Raw genomic sequence first — 18,270 nt, 5'->3', positions numbered from 1 at the left:
AGAATGATATACCACTAGTTTCCTATGTACCAAAACAAAGCAAGGCAAGTATAGTATTTACAGCTATGCACAATATTGGAACCAGTGATGAAGTTACAGGTACACCAGAGATTTGGATTACAATATAACAAAGGAAGGAGTAAACACATTCGATCAAGTTGGAGGTGCGTATTCCATTGCATGGGTGACAATAAGATGGCCATCGGTTGTGTTCTTTGGTCTAATTGATATAGCAGGGATCAATATTCAAATAATTGTTCATGAAACTGTGGCAAATTCAAAAAAAGAAAAGAAGAATTTTCTTTAATGATTTAGCACTGTCTGTTATGAAGCCTGGACTAGTGGAAAGCGCTAATATTCCTTCATTTCCTGCCAACATTGCAACTTTGCTCATGAAATAAAAGAAATCAACATGTTGCAAGAACTGAGGAGCCTACCACCAAGAAAAGGTTTCAGTGTGTGATGTGGATGAGCTAGAAACACATCTACTGCCATAAGGTGTAACTCATGCCATAGCTTTGTTTGCAAAGGACATGTAAGAACAGTGCATACATGTGAGAAGTGTACAGCATTTTCCAAAAATGCACAAGACAACTAACTGTGTAGAGGGAAGGAACTTGGTGATAACTTCTTCTATTGATACATATAAAGCCTTTGTCCTTTTACATTACAATGAAAGAATGTTTGTGTTCAGTCTGTGCGTAAAAAGTGTTGGAATAGATTGATAAGTAGCTGCAGCAATAGAATGAAGTTTCTTATTTTTTTAATCAAATAGTAAATTAAAATTAAACTGTGATTTAGCTCATACATGTTTCCCTTGGTAGCATGACAGCTTTTGACTACATGTGTACGAAGTGCATCGCACACTCGGTGGTGTTATGAAAATCGGCGCACCTGCTCGAGTGTTAATAAACTTTTGGAAACGTTTGCTTGCTGTGTTTTTTTATAGTTTCCTGTGCATTGAAGTCGTTTAGTAATTTTTGTGCTTTAGTTTTCAGCTGATGTTTCTCATTGCTTCTAGTGAAATATTTCAGTAAATTTTTCATTCAGTGTTTTAACTTCAGTGTTCCAGTGGCTGCTTGAATTTTTGGTTTTAGCTAATAATTTTGTGAAGTTTTGTAGGTATTGGTATTCGTTGTGGTTTAGTAATATTAATACAAGTAGTTGCTTCCTTAGTAGACAGAGAAGTTTGTGAACGCTATTGTTAGTTTTGTAAATAGTTCTACTGGTGTAATTGAACTTAGGTAATGTAAACATACAGTTCTTTTCAGTGACTATAAAATTTTAGCATGAGAAAGAAGTGTGGGCTGTCATAGGTTTGTGAGTAGTGGGTTACATTGTGGGATTTGATCAAAGTATTTTCATTGGGGGCAATGCAGTGGGGAAGTCAGTGGGCATTCTAGTGAGATCCTCTGCTGGGAATACAGAATATGTAGTAGAAATAAGCTGATAGAGGAGCAGGAGTGTAAGATCTGTGCCCTTCAGGTGTAGTCACAACATGCAAAGGAGGAACTAGATAGGTTGAGGAGGGTGAAGGGTACTGGGGAATAGGGACTGGCAGTTGGCAAGAAGGTAGCTAGGAGGAGGAAATATTCAAACAGCTACATGTTGCGTATATGCAACAGATTTGATCAACCATCAGAGTTGAGTGGAGAGGAGCCTCTTGTAGCAGTAGGTATAGGGAATATGCAGCAGTCCTCAGCAGTTAGGAGCCTAGGTCAGTTGCACAGTCTAACAGAAAGAAGGAGGTTCTGCTGGAAGAGGTGTGGGCCAGCAGCTGCACGAAGTGTTGGGGAGTGAGCACCAGGCCACCAGTATTGTGAAGCCTAGTGCAGGGTTGGCTCAGGTGACTGACAGCTTAGGGATGTTGTGTAGGAATTTTACAAAGGAGGGTCAGGTAGTGATTGTAGGTGGAGCAGGGAACAGTGTTGGTAGGGATGGGGAATGTGATGTAGGTGGTGACCTGGTAAAGATAGCAACTCAAACTCGTGGCACTAATGTGCATTTTGTGCAACCGTTTCAGTGTAATCATCAGCCTCATCTTAATGCGGCTGTTAGTCACGTTAACATGGGGCTGGAGAAGGCACTTATAGCAGATGGCATGGGTCACAGTTCAGTGGTGCCAGTTGGGTCTATCAGTAGATCCGGTTTCACTAGGCATGGCCAGCACCTCTATATGTATGGGGAGGGGAGGCTGGCAAAGCTTATAGGTGACTGTAGTGGGTGGTGGTCGGAACACTCATGGTAGAATTCCTGTAGTAGTTGGTGTTAGAGCTGCACCTTTTTTTTAGATTGAAATAAGTTGGTATGTATACCTACTTAAAGGAAGTCCCTCTAACTAAGGGCTCACCTTCAGAGGGCGTCGTGTTTGTGAGTAGAGAAGAAATTAGCACATCTCATCAAAATATAAGAGGTGTTGGAGATAAAGCTAGTGAATTGCTTATAGATGTTGACTCTGAAATTATTGGTATATTGGAGCACCACTTAAATAATTTGACACTTTAGAGGCTTCCTTTACCAAAGTACACTTTAGCTAGCTGTTTTTCAAGGCGTTCCTTATGGGGTTGGGGAATGGCCATGTATGTAAAAAAACAGTATTCCATTTGAGTCCATAGACGTATCATGGCACTGCACTGAACAGATGTTTGAATGTTGTGCCATTGCAGTTGAATTTAGTGAGACTGAACTTCTAATTGTTGTTGTTTACAGGTCCCCTAACTTACTTTACAGCATTCCTGCTGAAGCTAGAGAGGTTTCTTGATTCACTTCATACGAAGTACCAGAAATTAGTTGTATGTGGTGATTTCAGTATTCCTTTTGTACATGACAGTGCAAGAAAAAGGATTTTGGTAGATCTCCTAAATTCAAATTATCTGATGCAGAATATGTTTTTTCCAACTATAGTGCAGGGGAACAGTAGTACAGCCATAGACAATACTTTTATTCATTCTTCATTCTGTTACTGTTACTAAAAGGGTGAATGGCCTTTCAGACCATGATACACAAATATTAACATTACAAGGCTTTTGTGCTCAAACAACTGTCACTTATAATTACAAACTATGTAGGAAAGTTAATACAACAGCAATAGAGAGATTTTAAAACCTCGTCAAGGAACAAGAGTGGCAGGATGTTTATAGTCCTGATAACACAGATGACAAATATAATGCTTTCCTTAAATCATTTCTTATGTTCTGGGAGAGTTGCTTTCATTACAATGTTCTAAACAGGGTACTAGCAGTAAATTCCAGCCTGGCTGGCTGACTAGTGGGATACGAATATCATGTAGCACAAAATAGGAATTATATCAAAATTTTAGAATAGTTACAATCAAGCCACAGTAGCCCATTACAAACAGTACTGTAAGGCACTTAAAATGTTATTAGGAAAGCAAAGAGTATGTGGTATGCAAAGAATAGCTAATTCACAGGATAAAATTAAAACCATATGGTGAGTTGCGAAGGAAGTGTGTGGTCAGCAGCACAAGTTCAATGATATAAAGTCAGTTCATAGTAAAAAATTTTCTGTTACTGATAAATGAGATATATTTACAGTATTCAACAATCATTTTCTGAGCATTGCTGGTGAATTAAATAAAAATTTAGTTTCTACAGGGAATCATATAACCCTCTTGGCAAATGTCTTTTTGAGATCGATGTCTGAAATACTCCTCTGTGATACAGACAAGAGGGAGATTGAGTCAATAATTAGATCACTGAAGACTAAGAACTCTCATGGACATGATAGAGTGCATAGCAGAATGTTAAAGTACTGTGCTGCCCATGTTAGCCCTGTATTTAGCCATATTTGTAATTTTTCCTTTAGGAATGGCCAGTTTCCTGAACAATTAAAGTAATTGGTAGTAAAGCCACTTTTTAAAACGAGAGAAAGGGATAATGTAGACAATTTTAGACCTATTTCTGTGCCATCAGTGTTTGCTAAAGTTAAAGAGAAGACGGTGTATGTACGAATAATTGATCATTTAATATCACACGATTTGCTATCAGATGTACAGTTCAGCTTTGGAAGTCATTTAACAACTGAAAATGCTATGGCCTTGTGATTGGCCAGACGGGCCTGAAGGGAATCACAGGGATGGGATCTTGATGGCAGACGCTGTATGTAGAGGCGTCAGACAACTGGCGTAGACCTTCACTAACATATTCCTTTCGGTCAAGTACTACAATGGTAGATCCTTTGTCTGCTGGCAGAATAATGATGGATTCATCAGCTTTTAGAGAATGTAGAGCCTGGAGTTCTGCAGAGGACAGGTTTGGGTCATGTTGTAGGGACCTGAGGAAGGGTTGTGAGGCAATGCTGGATGTGACAATTTCTTGGAAGGCTTGTAAGGGATGATTTTGAGATAGTGGTGGTAGATCAAGTTGGGATCATGGTCTGAACTGTTCAAAGCAGGGTTCAATGTGAGGTTTTCAGTTGGAAAGGTTTTGGGGTAGGGTTGCAAAGTGATATTTCCAATGGATATTACTTGTGCAGGCAAGGAGGTCCTCCACCAATGCAGCAGGATCAGATGCACGTTTAGGGCTGAAAGTGAGGCCCTTAGATAATGCAGATAATTCAGGAGGGGAAATAGCTTTAGATGAGAAATTAAGGACACTGTACTATTGCGACTGGTCCTTGAGATTATGGGTTATTCTTGGTCTGGGAGGCTGTGGGATGTTAAGGAGTTTGGCCAAGCTTGGTTTGTAGGAGAGGAGTGGTGGTTGAGGGTGTGGCTGTTTATGGAACTGCAGGAGGACAAGAAGGGAAATACCACTGTTCAGGTACTTCAGGAGTAGGTGTGATAGCTTTTTGAGGCGAAGTCTGGAATCGGAGACTTTGCTTTCTGTATGTCTGGTTTCTAAAATTCGTCTGTTTTAACGACTTTCCCGATTGATTTTTTCCTTTTATTTTTCTTTCATCATTTTCCGTATCAATATAGATTGCATAGATTGCCCACTCATTACCTCTTATTAAGAATTTCCATGTGAATCTTTCTAATTTTTCTGAGTATTTTGCTTTTCTTATATTTTTCTATCCTTCACACCCTCTGCTTATTTATTTATTTGTTTTTTTTTTTCGCCTCTCTCACGATTTTTAACTCTCCAAACAGTCCTCTCTTGCCATGTTGAATCCCATCTCATATTACATCCATTCCTTTTTAAAACGTGCTTGTGCACTATCAAAACTAAGGTCCCGCATTCTGTTTCTTGAAATCTGCTAGTCCCTTGCAGTTACTCCAAAAGGCCTAACATTGAAAGTCCCCATTTTGGGATGCAATCCTACCATAGCTCAGGCTCTTTTACAGTTTCAACTACAGCATTCCCTTGCTCTTACCCGGCTAATCTGTGACCTATATGCCTCATCAGCAAGTTTCCACTCTACTGGACTTCTCTCCTCCTACAAAATCTTGCAGTTATCTGCCCCTCACATATCCTCGAATGGTATCATCTACCAAGTCAGCTTCAAGCTGCAACAACATGCCAGAATTCACCTAGAAGCTGTCACACCTACTCCTAAACTACCTGAACAGTGGTATTTCCCTTCCTGTCCTCCTGCAGTTCCATAAACAGCCACACACTCAACCACCACTCCTCTCCTACAAACCAAGCTTGGCCAAACTCCTTAACATCCCACAGCCTCCCAGACCAAGAATAACCCATAATCTCAAGGACCAGTCGCAATAGTACAGTGTCCTTAATTTCTCATCTAAAGCTATTTCCCCTCCTGAATTATCTGCATTATCTAAGGGCCTCACTTTCAGCCCTAAACGTGCATCTGATCCTGCTGCATTGGTGGAGGACCTCCTTGCCTTCACAAGTAATATCCATTGGAAATATCACTTTGCAACTCTACCCCAAAACCTTTCCAACTGAAAACCTCACATTGAACCCTGCTTTGAGCAGTTCAGACCATGATCCCAACTTGATCTACCACCACTATCTCAAAATCATCCCTTACAAGCCTTCCAAGAAATTGTCACATCCAGCATTGCCTCACAACCCTTCCTCAGGTCCCTGTGTCATGACCCTAACCTGTCCTCTGCAGAACTCCAGGATCTACATTCCCTAAAAGCTGATGAATCCATCATTATCCTCCCAGCAGACAAAGAATCTACCATTGTAGTACTTGACCGAAAGGAATATGTTAGTGTAGGTCTACGCTAGTTGTCTGACACCTCTACATACAGTGTCTGCCATCAAGATCCCATCCCTGTGATTCAAACTGACCTGCAATCCATCCTTAAAACATCAGGCCCCTCACAAGGACTAATACCTCAATCCACAGAACTTCTCACCCCACCCAAACTACGCACCCCCAACTTTTACCTTCTTCCTAAAATCCACAAACCCAATCCTCCAGGCGATCCTATAGTTGCGGCGTCAAAGCACCCACCAAATGTATATCTGCCTTATTTGATCAACACCTGCAACCTGCATAGCACAAAAACTACCCTCCTACATCAAAGATACCAACCATCTCCTAGATCGTCTGAAATCCATGCCCTTCCCACTTTCCCCATACACCTTGCTTGTCATCATTAATGCCACCCCCCTCTATACCAACATTCCGCACATACATGGTCTGTCAGTGCTGAAGATTTCCTCAGACAGCTGCCACTGATTCCAAACCTATGACATCCATCCTACTCACCTTAATCAACTTTATACTTACCAACAACTACTTCATCTTTGAGGTTCAGACATGCAGACAGATCAAGGGTATGGCCATGGGAACTAGGATGGCTCCTTCCTATGACAACCTTGGGTCACTTGGAAGGGACTTTCCTTGGATCCATAAGTTTTCAGCCCCTGGTTTGGTTTAGATACATTGATGACATCTTTACCATATGGACTCATGGTGAGGCAGATGCACTAAAATTCCTGGAATTTCTGAATACATACTCCCAATTAAATTTCACATGGTCCTATTCTGAATCCCATGCCACTTTTGATGTTGATCTCATCCTCACTGAAGGCCAGCTACACATTTCGATTTACATTAAACCTAACAACAAACAGTACTTATGTCTTGACAGTTGCCATCTTTTCCATGTCAAACATTCCCTCCCATAAGGAACTGGCATCCAAGCCAAACATATTTGTTTGGATGCAGACTCTTATCAACACCTCAGCCTTTGCTGCGCGTAATTACCCCACCAGCCAAGTTAAAAAGCGTATTTCCAGGTACATCACATCTAATCCCTATACTGCTGATCCCTCCACAAAACAGCTTTGGAGCACACCTTTGGTGACTCAGTATTCTGCTGGTCTGGAATGTGTTAATCAGCTACTTTGAATGTGTTAATCAGCTACTTTGAATGTGTTAATCAGCTACATGCCCTGAAATGAGATCCATTCTGTCTGAAATTTTGCCCGACACACCTAGAATAGCTTCCCATTGCCCTCCCAATCTCTGCAATATTCTTGTTAGACCCTATGCTGCTCCTGCACCCATCTCTGTACCCTACGGCTCCTATCCCTGTGACCGTCCTCACTGCAAGACTTGCCCTATGCACCCTCCTACCACCATGTATAATAGCCCTTAACTGGCAAAACATATACTTTCAAAGGGAGCGCCACTTGTGAAACAACACATCATAACCAGCTATTGTGTGAACACTGTTCAGCCTTCTACATTGGCATACCCACCATCAAATTATTCATTAGGGTGAATGGGCATAGGCAGAGGGTATATACTGGCAACATGCAGTATCCAGCTGCAGGGCATGCTCTGCAACATGACATTTGCAACCCCAGCACCTGTTTCACCACACGCGCCATATGGAATCTTCCCCCTGACACCAGTTTCTCAGAACTCCACAAGTAAGAACTGGCACTACAACATGTCCTTGGTTCTCAGCACCCACCTGGCCTTAATTTAAACTAATTTATTCCGTCTCAGCTTTTCTTCACTGTAAGTACTCTTTGCTTCACTCCGTTTTCTTTTCCTACAGCTTCCATTGTCTTTCCCATCTATTTTTCACTGCCTGCTCCCACCTGCGTTTCGTACAATGCACTTAGCTTCTTACTCTTATTAACTCATCTCTGTCTTGCATATTACCCTGTCTTCCACTGTTAAGCTCTCAGGTTTTCAAATCTCAACAGATGTAGTCCTCAACAATCAGTCTTTCCTTCTCATCCCATATGGTAAGTTTCCCCTGCCCCACAGTTATGGTGACTTTTCCCTTTTCCTTGACTTTTCCAGTCCTTTTCCTTCACCCTTCTTCCTTCCCCTTCAACCCTTCTGCCTGAAGGAGCCACTGGCTCCGAATGCTTGCTGATCATGTCAGTCTTTTATGTGTGTGTACAGCTGCTGCTTGGCGAGAAGTTCTTTTATCTATTTGATTAAAGAATTTTATCAATAATTCATTGTTTTCATTGTGATATGATGATTTGTGTGTTGACTCCCACTTTTTAAAACTGTAATTTATGTCCTTTTTCAGGCAATGTTCAATCATGGCCAACTTCACAACTTCCCTTTGTTTAATATGCTGTAAGTGCTTAGTGCAACGGTCAGCAATGGTTGGTCCTGTTTATTGCTACTGCATATGCACGGGGCTGCATGCATGCCAGGAACTCTGACATGTAAGTTGTCTTTAATGTGGTGTAAGATAAATCGTGTCCTGGAGGAAGGCTGGAACACTAGTCTCAGTCCATGTGTCTGCAGCATACATCCCATCTTGCTAGTGGTTGCCACAGAGTGTGGAATGAATGCAGTCAGCTTGGCCTCTTCCATTGATTCAAGAGGCATCTGTCATCAGTGGCACCTGAAAGCTTTTGCAGTCTCTCCTATGCTGTAACCATATTCCCTGAACACACATCCTAACTGCTGATATTCTGACTGTAGATGGTTGTTATCGGAAATAGTCTTTGTCAAGTGGACTAAGGGGTCAGGACCATTTTTTTGTGTACAGGGTGGAGGAAACTATTGGTGTTGGAGTACTGGTCAATGTGCACAAATTTCCTGTACACTGAATGAGCAAGCTGGGCTCCTGTCTGACTCAACTAAAACATGGATGGCGTCCATCCCACAATTACATTTACTGTTGAGATTAAAAGTGATAGCAGTTTTCCATTCTCAGAAGTTCTTGGATTAAAGACAATGTAGATCTTATGAGTTCCTGGCGTGTATGGCATACCCTGAAAATGCAGTAGCATTTACGTTGGGCAAATTATTCAAAATTTTGTTGAATGATGCACTGAGCACTTGTGACACACAAAACAGGGAACTTGAAAAGTTTGCCATGGCTCAACATTGCCTAGAAAACAGATGCAGAACACTCTGAAAAGATGAGAGTCTTTGCTCTTGCAATATCACATTCAGGTTCTGTTATAAAGGAAGTGGCCAAAATTAGAACAAACAGTAACAATTTTAACAGAATCAGTGGCACACACTCAGTGATGTGTGGGTATGGGCTTTGGATATCAAGTGAAAGCAAAGGTGGACATGTGATGCTTGTAGGGAGGTGGGAGTGACAGTTTCAAATATGGAGCCAATCCCTTTTGCTACCTTATCTCACTTGGTCCTGCAGTGAACTGGAGCTGCCATGAGCAGTCCAACCCACCTTCCATGCATGGATCACTTCTGCCCTCTCAGGAATGTTCCCAATGCTGCAATGACACCTATATAAGCATGTGACCTGCTTTGTATGCATTCCTGTTTCACGTGTTAAGGTCTATACAAAATGTTTGCTACTTTTCTTTTCAAAATTTTCTACTTTAAGAACATATCATGCACATTATCCAAATGGTAGAAACAAATTCCATCCACAAACCTTCATTATGCAGATCATTCAGTTTGTTGCCTGGTTACAATGAGTTCATTAGTTCCATCAGAAATAATGGTTATCACAAGTTATTGCCATTATCAAGTTTCTTACATCCAGCCATAGGGAAAATCTTATGAGCTAATAGGCAAAGTCAGGAAAAAAGACCACTTCCAAATTAAACAGTTAATTTTCCTATTTTTGGTGAAGTTTTTATAATAACCCAAATATAATTAGTTTAAAAGATTTTGTTAATTATAGATTTCACCTGGTCCAAACTTTCAGTGTCAGTTATAGGTAAAGTACTATAAATTCCTGTGATTTATTGATATACCTTTGATTGCATGATTTTTCTGAATCTATTGACACCTATATTAATTAGAAAGGGTACTTAATTTTTTAAAAATCACTAAATTTTCAATAACTAAACTTTAACATATGAGATGACTCCCATAGTCATAAATCCTGGATTCCCAGTGTGAAAGCATAAATTAGTACTGTTTATTTTAATAAATGCTGCTGATGATAAATAATATACAAACAAAATATGATAAAAAAAATTAACAGCTAACAGAAGATTAACTTTCTGACCTATAGAATTTGTGAACTATTATAAATGAACAAATTTCAGTAATATCATGGAGCAAGACTTTATAAGGACAAAGTTCATGCCATTTCAGTCAGTCTCACTCTTGTCTTACTTTACTTTTTGTTTAGATTTGTAACAGGCTACATACAGGGCTAATCTTGCATCTGTTTGTTCTTTAGCCCAACCTCAGGAACCTTTCAAGTTGCATCTCCATTCATGTTATCAGAGTTAAGAGAACACGTTTTACAGTAATGAATAACAGACAATCAAACTGTATGTTTTGGTTCATTGGAATAATAGTTGTGAATATCGTATCTATTGTGTGACTTTTCTATGTAACTGTGTGTGTAGCAAACTATGTCACTTTATCTGTGCTGTGTGAAATTTTACTTCTATATTCTGCAAACCACTGTGAAGTGCATGGAAGAGGGTGCATCCCATTGTACCAATTATTTTTCCTGTTCCATTCACACATAGTGTGTGGGGAAAATGATTGATTGAATGCGTCTTGCTTGCTGTAGTTATTCTAATCTTATTGTCATGATTCCTATGTTAGTAATACGTAAGGCATTTTAGCACGTTCCCGAAGTCATCACTTAAAGACGTTCTTGAAACTTTCTTAGTAGACTTTCTCGGGGTAGTTTGCACCTGTCTTCAAGTGTCTGCCAGTTCAGTTCCTTCAGAATCTCTGAGACACTCTCCCAAGAGTCAAACAAACCTGTGACTATTCATCTTGCCCTTCTCCATATATATTCAGTATCCCCTGCAAGTCCTATTTGGTGTGGGTCCCACACACTTAAGCAACACTCTATAGCTGATCACAAGAGTAATTTGTAAGCACTCCTTTGTAGCCTGATTGCACTTCCTCAGTGCACTACCAATAAACCTAAGTCTACCACATTCTTCATCCACAACTTAGCCTATGTGATGATTCCATTTCATATCCCTACAAAGTGTTACACCTAAGTATTTGTGTTATTTGGCTGATTCCAACAGTGACTCACTGATATTGTAGTCACAGGATACTCTATTTTCTTCACTTTGTGAAATGCAAAATTCTACATTTCTGAACATTTAGAGCAAGTTGCCAAACTCTCACCATTTTGAAATCTTATCAAGGTATGATTGAATACTATATTATACTCTCAGATAGTACTTCATTATAGACAACTGTATCATATACAAAAAGCCTGATTTTACTATTAATACTGTCTGCAAGATCATTAATATACAACATGAACAGCAAGGGTCCGAAAATACTTCCCTGGGGCACACCCAAAGTTATGTCTACATCTGACGAAGACGTCCTGTCAAAGTTAACAAGCTGTGTCCTCTCCTCCAAAAAGTCCTCAATCCAGTCACAAAATTAACTTGATAACCCATATAATCATACTTTTGACAATAAGTGTAGATGAGGTACTGAATCAAATGCTTTTCATAAATCAGGAAGCGCTGCATCTACCTGAATGTCTTATCCAAGTGCTTTCAGTATGTCACGTGAGAGAAGCACGAGTTGGGTTTCACGTGAGTGTTTTCAGAATTCATGTTTGTTGGCATGGAAGAGGTCATTCTGTTCAAGATGCCTCAGTAAGTTTGAACTCAGAATATTTTCTAAGATTCTACAACAAAATGATGTCAAGAATATTGGATAGTGGTTTTGTAGGTCACTTCTATTACCCTTCTTGTTGATGAGTGTGACCTGTGCACAGTTTCTTGTTTGAGGGATATATGATAGATTGTAGGTAGAAGAGGGGTTAACTCAGCCACAGGTTCAGTATAGAATCTGAAAGAGATTCTGTATGGTCCTGGAACTTTGTTCAGTTTTAACAACTGCAGCTGTTTCACACCACTGACACTAATACTGTGAGGGTCAAATTGGGGAAATTCTCCTGGGTTTTCCTTTATGAAGGAATGTTTGTAAACAGAGTTAAACATTTCAGTTTTTGCTTTGCTACCCTCAATTTCAGTTCCTGTCTCACTAGAGACTGCACACTAACTTTAGTGCAAACAGACTTCACACTTTGAAATTACAATGAAATCCAGACAATTAGCTGCTTACAGGCATTGATAAATATCAACGGGGACAGTTGAATATGTGTGCCCCAACTGGGACTCTAACCTGGGATCTCCTGCTTACAACTGTCACCATTTATATTTATCAATGCCTGTAAGCAGCTAATTGTCTTGATTTCATTCTAATTTCATTCTTTGAGAGCTGCAAGATCACCAACGATATCTGTTCTTTTGGACATGGCCGAAATATCATTTTTTAAGAAGTAAGAACTATTATGCTCCACACATGTCTGAGCTAACTACCTGTTCATAAACATTAGAAACTGTAAGAGACCTGGTCATCACTGGTAGAATCTTCCAATTCTGAACTATAGGACTAGGACAGATAGGACTAGTTTACGTGACAGGCAAAATACCTGGCCAACCCCAGCAGTTAGTGATTTTAACTCCTGACGACAATGGCACAGCCAACTATTGAAAGCTCCAATGTTTTATTTGAAGTGACATGGCTTGTAAATTGAGAAGATTTTACCACCATAGTGTTTGTTGACTGGATCACCGGGTCATTGACAAATGTGAGTCAGTTGATTCAAGCACCATTCTTTGAACCTCCAATGTAAACTTCATTCAGTAACACTTTATTGTCCAATTCATTTTCCAGCTCTCCAATATACTCGTCTAACATGCAGTTGAAGAGAACTGCAGATGAGAGTATGTTATGTGACTAATAAATCAAATTTTACGTTAAAATTATGATATAAATAATATATGACTTACGAGGTTAACTAGATGAGTCTGAATCCGAGTCGGCAGCTGGTGCAGCTTCCTTTTCTTCGAGTGTCTCCAACTCTGCTGGTGGAGGCTTGGTAGTCGTGATTGTGGCTGCCACATATGCCCCTGGGCCTTCACCCTGAGTGTGTTCGATACCCACCCTGTGAACACAAGATGATTCTTACAGTATTTCTCCTTGTATTGATGAACATGGTGTCCCTTGCCTGTGACAAGTCGAAAGGAAGACAAAATCATAGCAAACTTTTCAGATCAGTGAAATGAGTTTGCACAGACTTATATCAATGTGCTAGCTCTTATTTGTCAACTGTCAAGGCAGCACCAAATGCATCGCAGCCAACAGAAACACACTGCAATTAAAGATGGCTAATTTTGAGGTTTTTGTATTAAGACAAGACAAAAAATTAGGAATGTTACCAGGGAGAGAATATAACAAGGTACAGAAAAGGAAATGAATGCAATTTCTTCCTTTTTCAGTTTTGGCTGGTGTTCTGCTCTTTGTGTTGCCTTTCATTTTTCCGCCTTTCTTGTAAGCACACACGACAAAAAGTTAAGTCACCCGCAGGAGATGATATACAAATAGTATTGCTCTAGCCGCAATTTGATGGGGAAGAGAGACCAAAAGTTTCTTCACATGTCACATCTCATTAATGATAATACCTTGTACAGCTACCAAATTACATCAATACTGAATTCCATTTTCCACTCACTGTTTGTCATAGTCATGAACCATTTTCTATGATATTAAGGGTGAGTGATTTAGCAGGTTAATCGAGATGAGGTTGAATGCCAGAGGGTTTTTTAAACCAAGAACATATGCATGCAGCCTGTGAACATGATTGATAGAACTAGCAACATATTGTTACAGAGGATATTTAAATGAACAACCTGGTTCATGTTCATGGTAACCTAAATGAGTGAGTCCAAGTCTTGGCATGAAAAATTCCCCCAAAACATAAACCACCCAGACCTTGTGTGTTACACACAGCATTTGGCCACTAGTGTATTTCACACCGTGCATCACTCGAAAACAGAGAAAACTGTGATTCGTTGGCACTGATCAACATTTCTCCAGTTTTTTAATTTTTGGGTCCACTGAAGACACACTGTGAGCAATGGCCTTTTGTGAGGTACCTGACTCACAATGTCCATTGCATCCAATTGCATCTAGAATGTTTGTTCAGAAAATGGTGGAGACAGAGCTGCATTAACTGAAAATAGCAATTACAGTCAGGTTTTAAATCAGCTGTCATTGCCAAGTGCATCATTTTTGCCTACCTATTGGATACTACAATGCTAAATCAGGTCATTTATCAGATAATACTGAACTATTTGCCATGTATCAGATTTTTACTAGAAGTTTGCACACTCAATTGTTGGCATATAATATACTTAGATGAAGAAATAAACATCAGGACGCTATCTTTGACATTTATGCTTGCACAATTTTATAATGTTCAGTTTATATTCACATGACTTAATACAAGAAAGAAAGTGCTCTGATGAACACTAATTACAACCACAACCTTGGTTGTGACACATATATATCGGAAGATAACAACTTGAGAATGAGTTTTACTGTGGATAATACTTGACTGACTTCGACTATGACCACACCTTGTGTAAAAAGAGGGAAAACCAATCAAACTGTTATGGCCTATAAACTAATATATAATCTGAAATGAGACATAACTTCAAAATTCACACAAAAGTTACTACCTTTCATTAATTTACAGCTCATTCCACAGCTTAGGAGATGGTGTAAACACAGTGTACTTTAGATTATGTCAAAATAGTTGTATAGGTATTAAATGCAGAAATTAAGAAGTTAAATTGCTTCTTAATCAGAAATTTTAGAACACCCTTGATTCTCACAATGACCAGTACTAACATCTTACATAGATTTTTTAACACTGAAACAATATATAAAACACTGAACATATTTTTTTGAGAAAATGAAACATCGAATAGTACCGTAATTTTATATTAAGATTATCAGGCAACTGCTAAGTTCCTTGCACTGTTAAAAATAGAATGCTAAATTATATTTTTATAGTTAATGATCATTTCAAAGAAGTAGAAATATATAATTATCAACATCTATTTTACACTTAACAGAAATGTAAATGATTATTACTGATATGCATAAAGAGGTTAAAATGTATGCGCTGTATTGCCTTTGGATGACGTATGTCATGTTTGCCACTGAAATCCAGATGACAGACACAAGATCCATGCTTACATTATGTGTTCGTGATTTTGAGCTGTTAATGTGGATGCTTCAATAAACTATAAACATCACAGGAATTGGCGACTGCATTTTTATTTCTGACAATTCATTCCACTATATAAGGTATTGCAAAGGTGAGACTGTGAGCCCACAGCTACTAACTACAAAGTTGTTACTTTGTCGAGAGCATTGACACTTAAGGTAAGCATCCTGTACCTGCTAGTTGTCTCCGATAACAATAGAATTGTTAAGCCTGTCATTGCTACAGATACACACTCTGCATTCTGTGCTGCATGTGGCTTTGTTGTGGCTGTACTGCTCGACAAATGCCACATCCAATGCTGAAAAATTATGCTGTAGCCACTACGAAATACTTTCCAATTCTAAGAAAACTATTAGGTGAAAAAAAAAAAAAAATTTGTGCACATCTAATAGTCTGAATTTCTTTTCATTATTCATCATAGTTACTGTGCTGCATCAAATTAAGTGACACAATGCACAAAATTTTAATGAGTTTGCAGAGGTAAAAAACACATTGCTTTAACTTTGTGTATGGCTGATTTTAGCTCACACATTGCAGTGTATGAAATCTTGGTATATCTAATTTTCATTTAAAATTGAGAGCATGATGTTATCTCATTTTGTCCTCGAGTTATTGATTTTTATATCTGATGGACAGTCACATGCATTGCACCCATTTCCATTACTGCACAACATGAATCTTGTGGTCATAAAAATTGTAGTATTTCATAAATGATTTAAGGTATTGAAATGAGGTTTTTTGCAAATGGTAGCATGCAAAGTGGCGTGTACATTGTATGATAAAAATTTGAAACATTTTTATTCACTAAAACACAGAAGTAAGTCATCTGCAGCAGTTAGAGGTTGGCAGAATGAGAGATGCTTAAACATGTCACTAGCACTTCGAGAAAATCCAGGTGGTGCACCCCAATTCATAGTCATGACTTATCAGCAGTGATGGTACCAGTTCTGCAGCTAGTATTTTGACACACTCTCTCTCTCTCTCTCTCTCTCTCTCTCTCTGACTTTTTTTACCTATGGGAATCTACATCACATCATGTGATTCACCTTCCTCAGTCATCTGTTCCACTCTTACCTACTTTCTTTACATTTCATCTCATGCCTCCTCTCTCTCCCTAGTTCTCATTTGACTTACATTTTCATGGTTTAGAACAATACTATTGTAGCCACTGCTTCAGTACAGAAAATAATTACAGTGTCTACCTATCAGGCAATCATCTGGATATCGTAATTTTATGGTACTCTAACATTGGTTCTGCTTTGAGCTTATGTGGTCTAACACCATAAGTGCTTTCATCATTCTGTTTCACTGAACTTTCAATCCAATAGTTACAAATCAGAGTTATGTTGGTAACTCTGTTTCATTATTTCAGTGAATGTGCTGACTGATGGAGTTCGTATTGCATGACATTTTTACTGTCTTTCCAATGTACTGATAAAGACTGAGCGATTGCAGTGAACTACAATGGTTGGAACAGTGGCAACTATTTATTTACAGCTCGTACAAAATAGATACGCATTTCAAAGTTTTACTGACCTTCAAAGTAGTCACCAGCATTGTGGATAACCTTTTGTCAGCGATGTGGAAGTCACAGGATACCCTTAGCAGTGCTAGGTGTGTCGACAGTTTGAGCGGCATGGTCTATTGCCCGACAAGTTTGTAGTAGTTCTGAAGCAAATGCCGTGAAGTGTTTCCATCAGTTTAGAAATTGAGGGCTTAAGTCAGGGGTGTGCAGTAGATGATATAGCACTTAGCAGTCCCATCAGTCAAACATATCAGTAACGGATTGCACTGTACATGCTTGAGTATTGTCCTGCAAAATGATGGTTGGGTCCTGCAGAAAGAGTCATCACTTGTCTAAGCTGGTCATAGGCTGTGTTCCAAAAATCACCAAAGTAGTCCACATTTTCATGTGAAGGTCTTGTTGTTGCAAATGTGCATATCATTTCTAGTCACCTTTCCCTAAACATGAAACATGGCTTCATCACTGAAAACCAACAAATGAAAAACTGTGTCGCCCTGGTAACTGCTGCAAACCATTACCAAAGTCAGAATGAAACTCACTGTCCCAATGTGCAATGATGCAATGTAGTAGACTGTCAAAGGGACTTGACAAGATGATGACAGTTAGTATGAGTCCTGTAGATCATATTCACAATAAATATTATGATGCAGAACATGTCAACTGAATACACAAAAAAGGGTGAAAAAATGATATTGCTACATGCTGGCCATTTACAGATTATTTCCTGAGTAAATCATTAATTATTTGTACTAAAAAATTCACCTGTAGTACAGGAGGAGTTGTTAAGGAGGAACACCTTCAATCTGTTATGTTGGTGCATAAGTTTTTAGCATTTTTGTTCTGCATGATGTTACTCTGGTTGCTATGAATTTATTTATCAATTGTCATTTTTTGTTTGTAGATCACTGTTGTCATTTGAGCTTACATATTGTCACTTTGTCATTTGAAGACAATGAGTGGAGCTGTGGATGCTAGAAAATGGAGTGCTAAGTGAAGAAATCTTAACACTTTTGACAAGGTCTTCTGCTTGAATTCAATAGGGGTGTGACAGCAGTGGAGACAGCCAGACATATTTGTGCCATGTGTAGAGAGAATGCCATTGGACAAAGCATGGCAAGAAAATGGTTTTCTCATTATAAGGAGGATCATTTTGACATCAATGACTCTCCACATTCAGGAAAACCTTTGGGGTTTGAAGAAGATAGTATAAACACATTAATCCACAGCTATCCACATAAGTGTACTCAAGAACTGAAAAATGGGATGATCTGTGATCATTCCTGAGTCATGTGAAATTTGCATGCAGTTCAAGAAT

The 18,270-nt window shown here is 39.1% G+C and overlaps 1 protein-coding gene across 1 annotated transcript in view; it reads right to left on the bottom strand.

The window, feature by feature from the left end:
• The window catches only part of LOC126106173 (uncharacterized), a 463,842-nt gene that overhangs the window by 19,535 nt on the left and 426,037 nt on the right, over window positions 1–18,270 (bottom strand). The window contains exon 33 of the mRNA XM_049912411.1: window positions 13,146–13,300. Coding sequence (XP_049768368.1) covers window positions 13,150–13,300 — 151 coding nt within the window. The 3' untranslated portion in view covers window positions 13,146–13,149. The remainder of the gene's footprint in view (window positions 1–13,145; window positions 13,301–18,270) is intronic.

Source organism: Schistocerca cancellata, chromosome 10 (genome assembly GCF_023864275.1).
Source record: "Schistocerca cancellata isolate TAMUIC-IGC-003103 chromosome 10, iqSchCanc2.1, whole genome shotgun sequence".
NCBI classification, from domain to species: Eukaryota; Metazoa; Arthropoda; class Insecta; order Orthoptera; family Acrididae; genus Schistocerca; species Schistocerca cancellata.
This window is presented reverse-complemented; position numbering and strand designations above follow the sequence as displayed.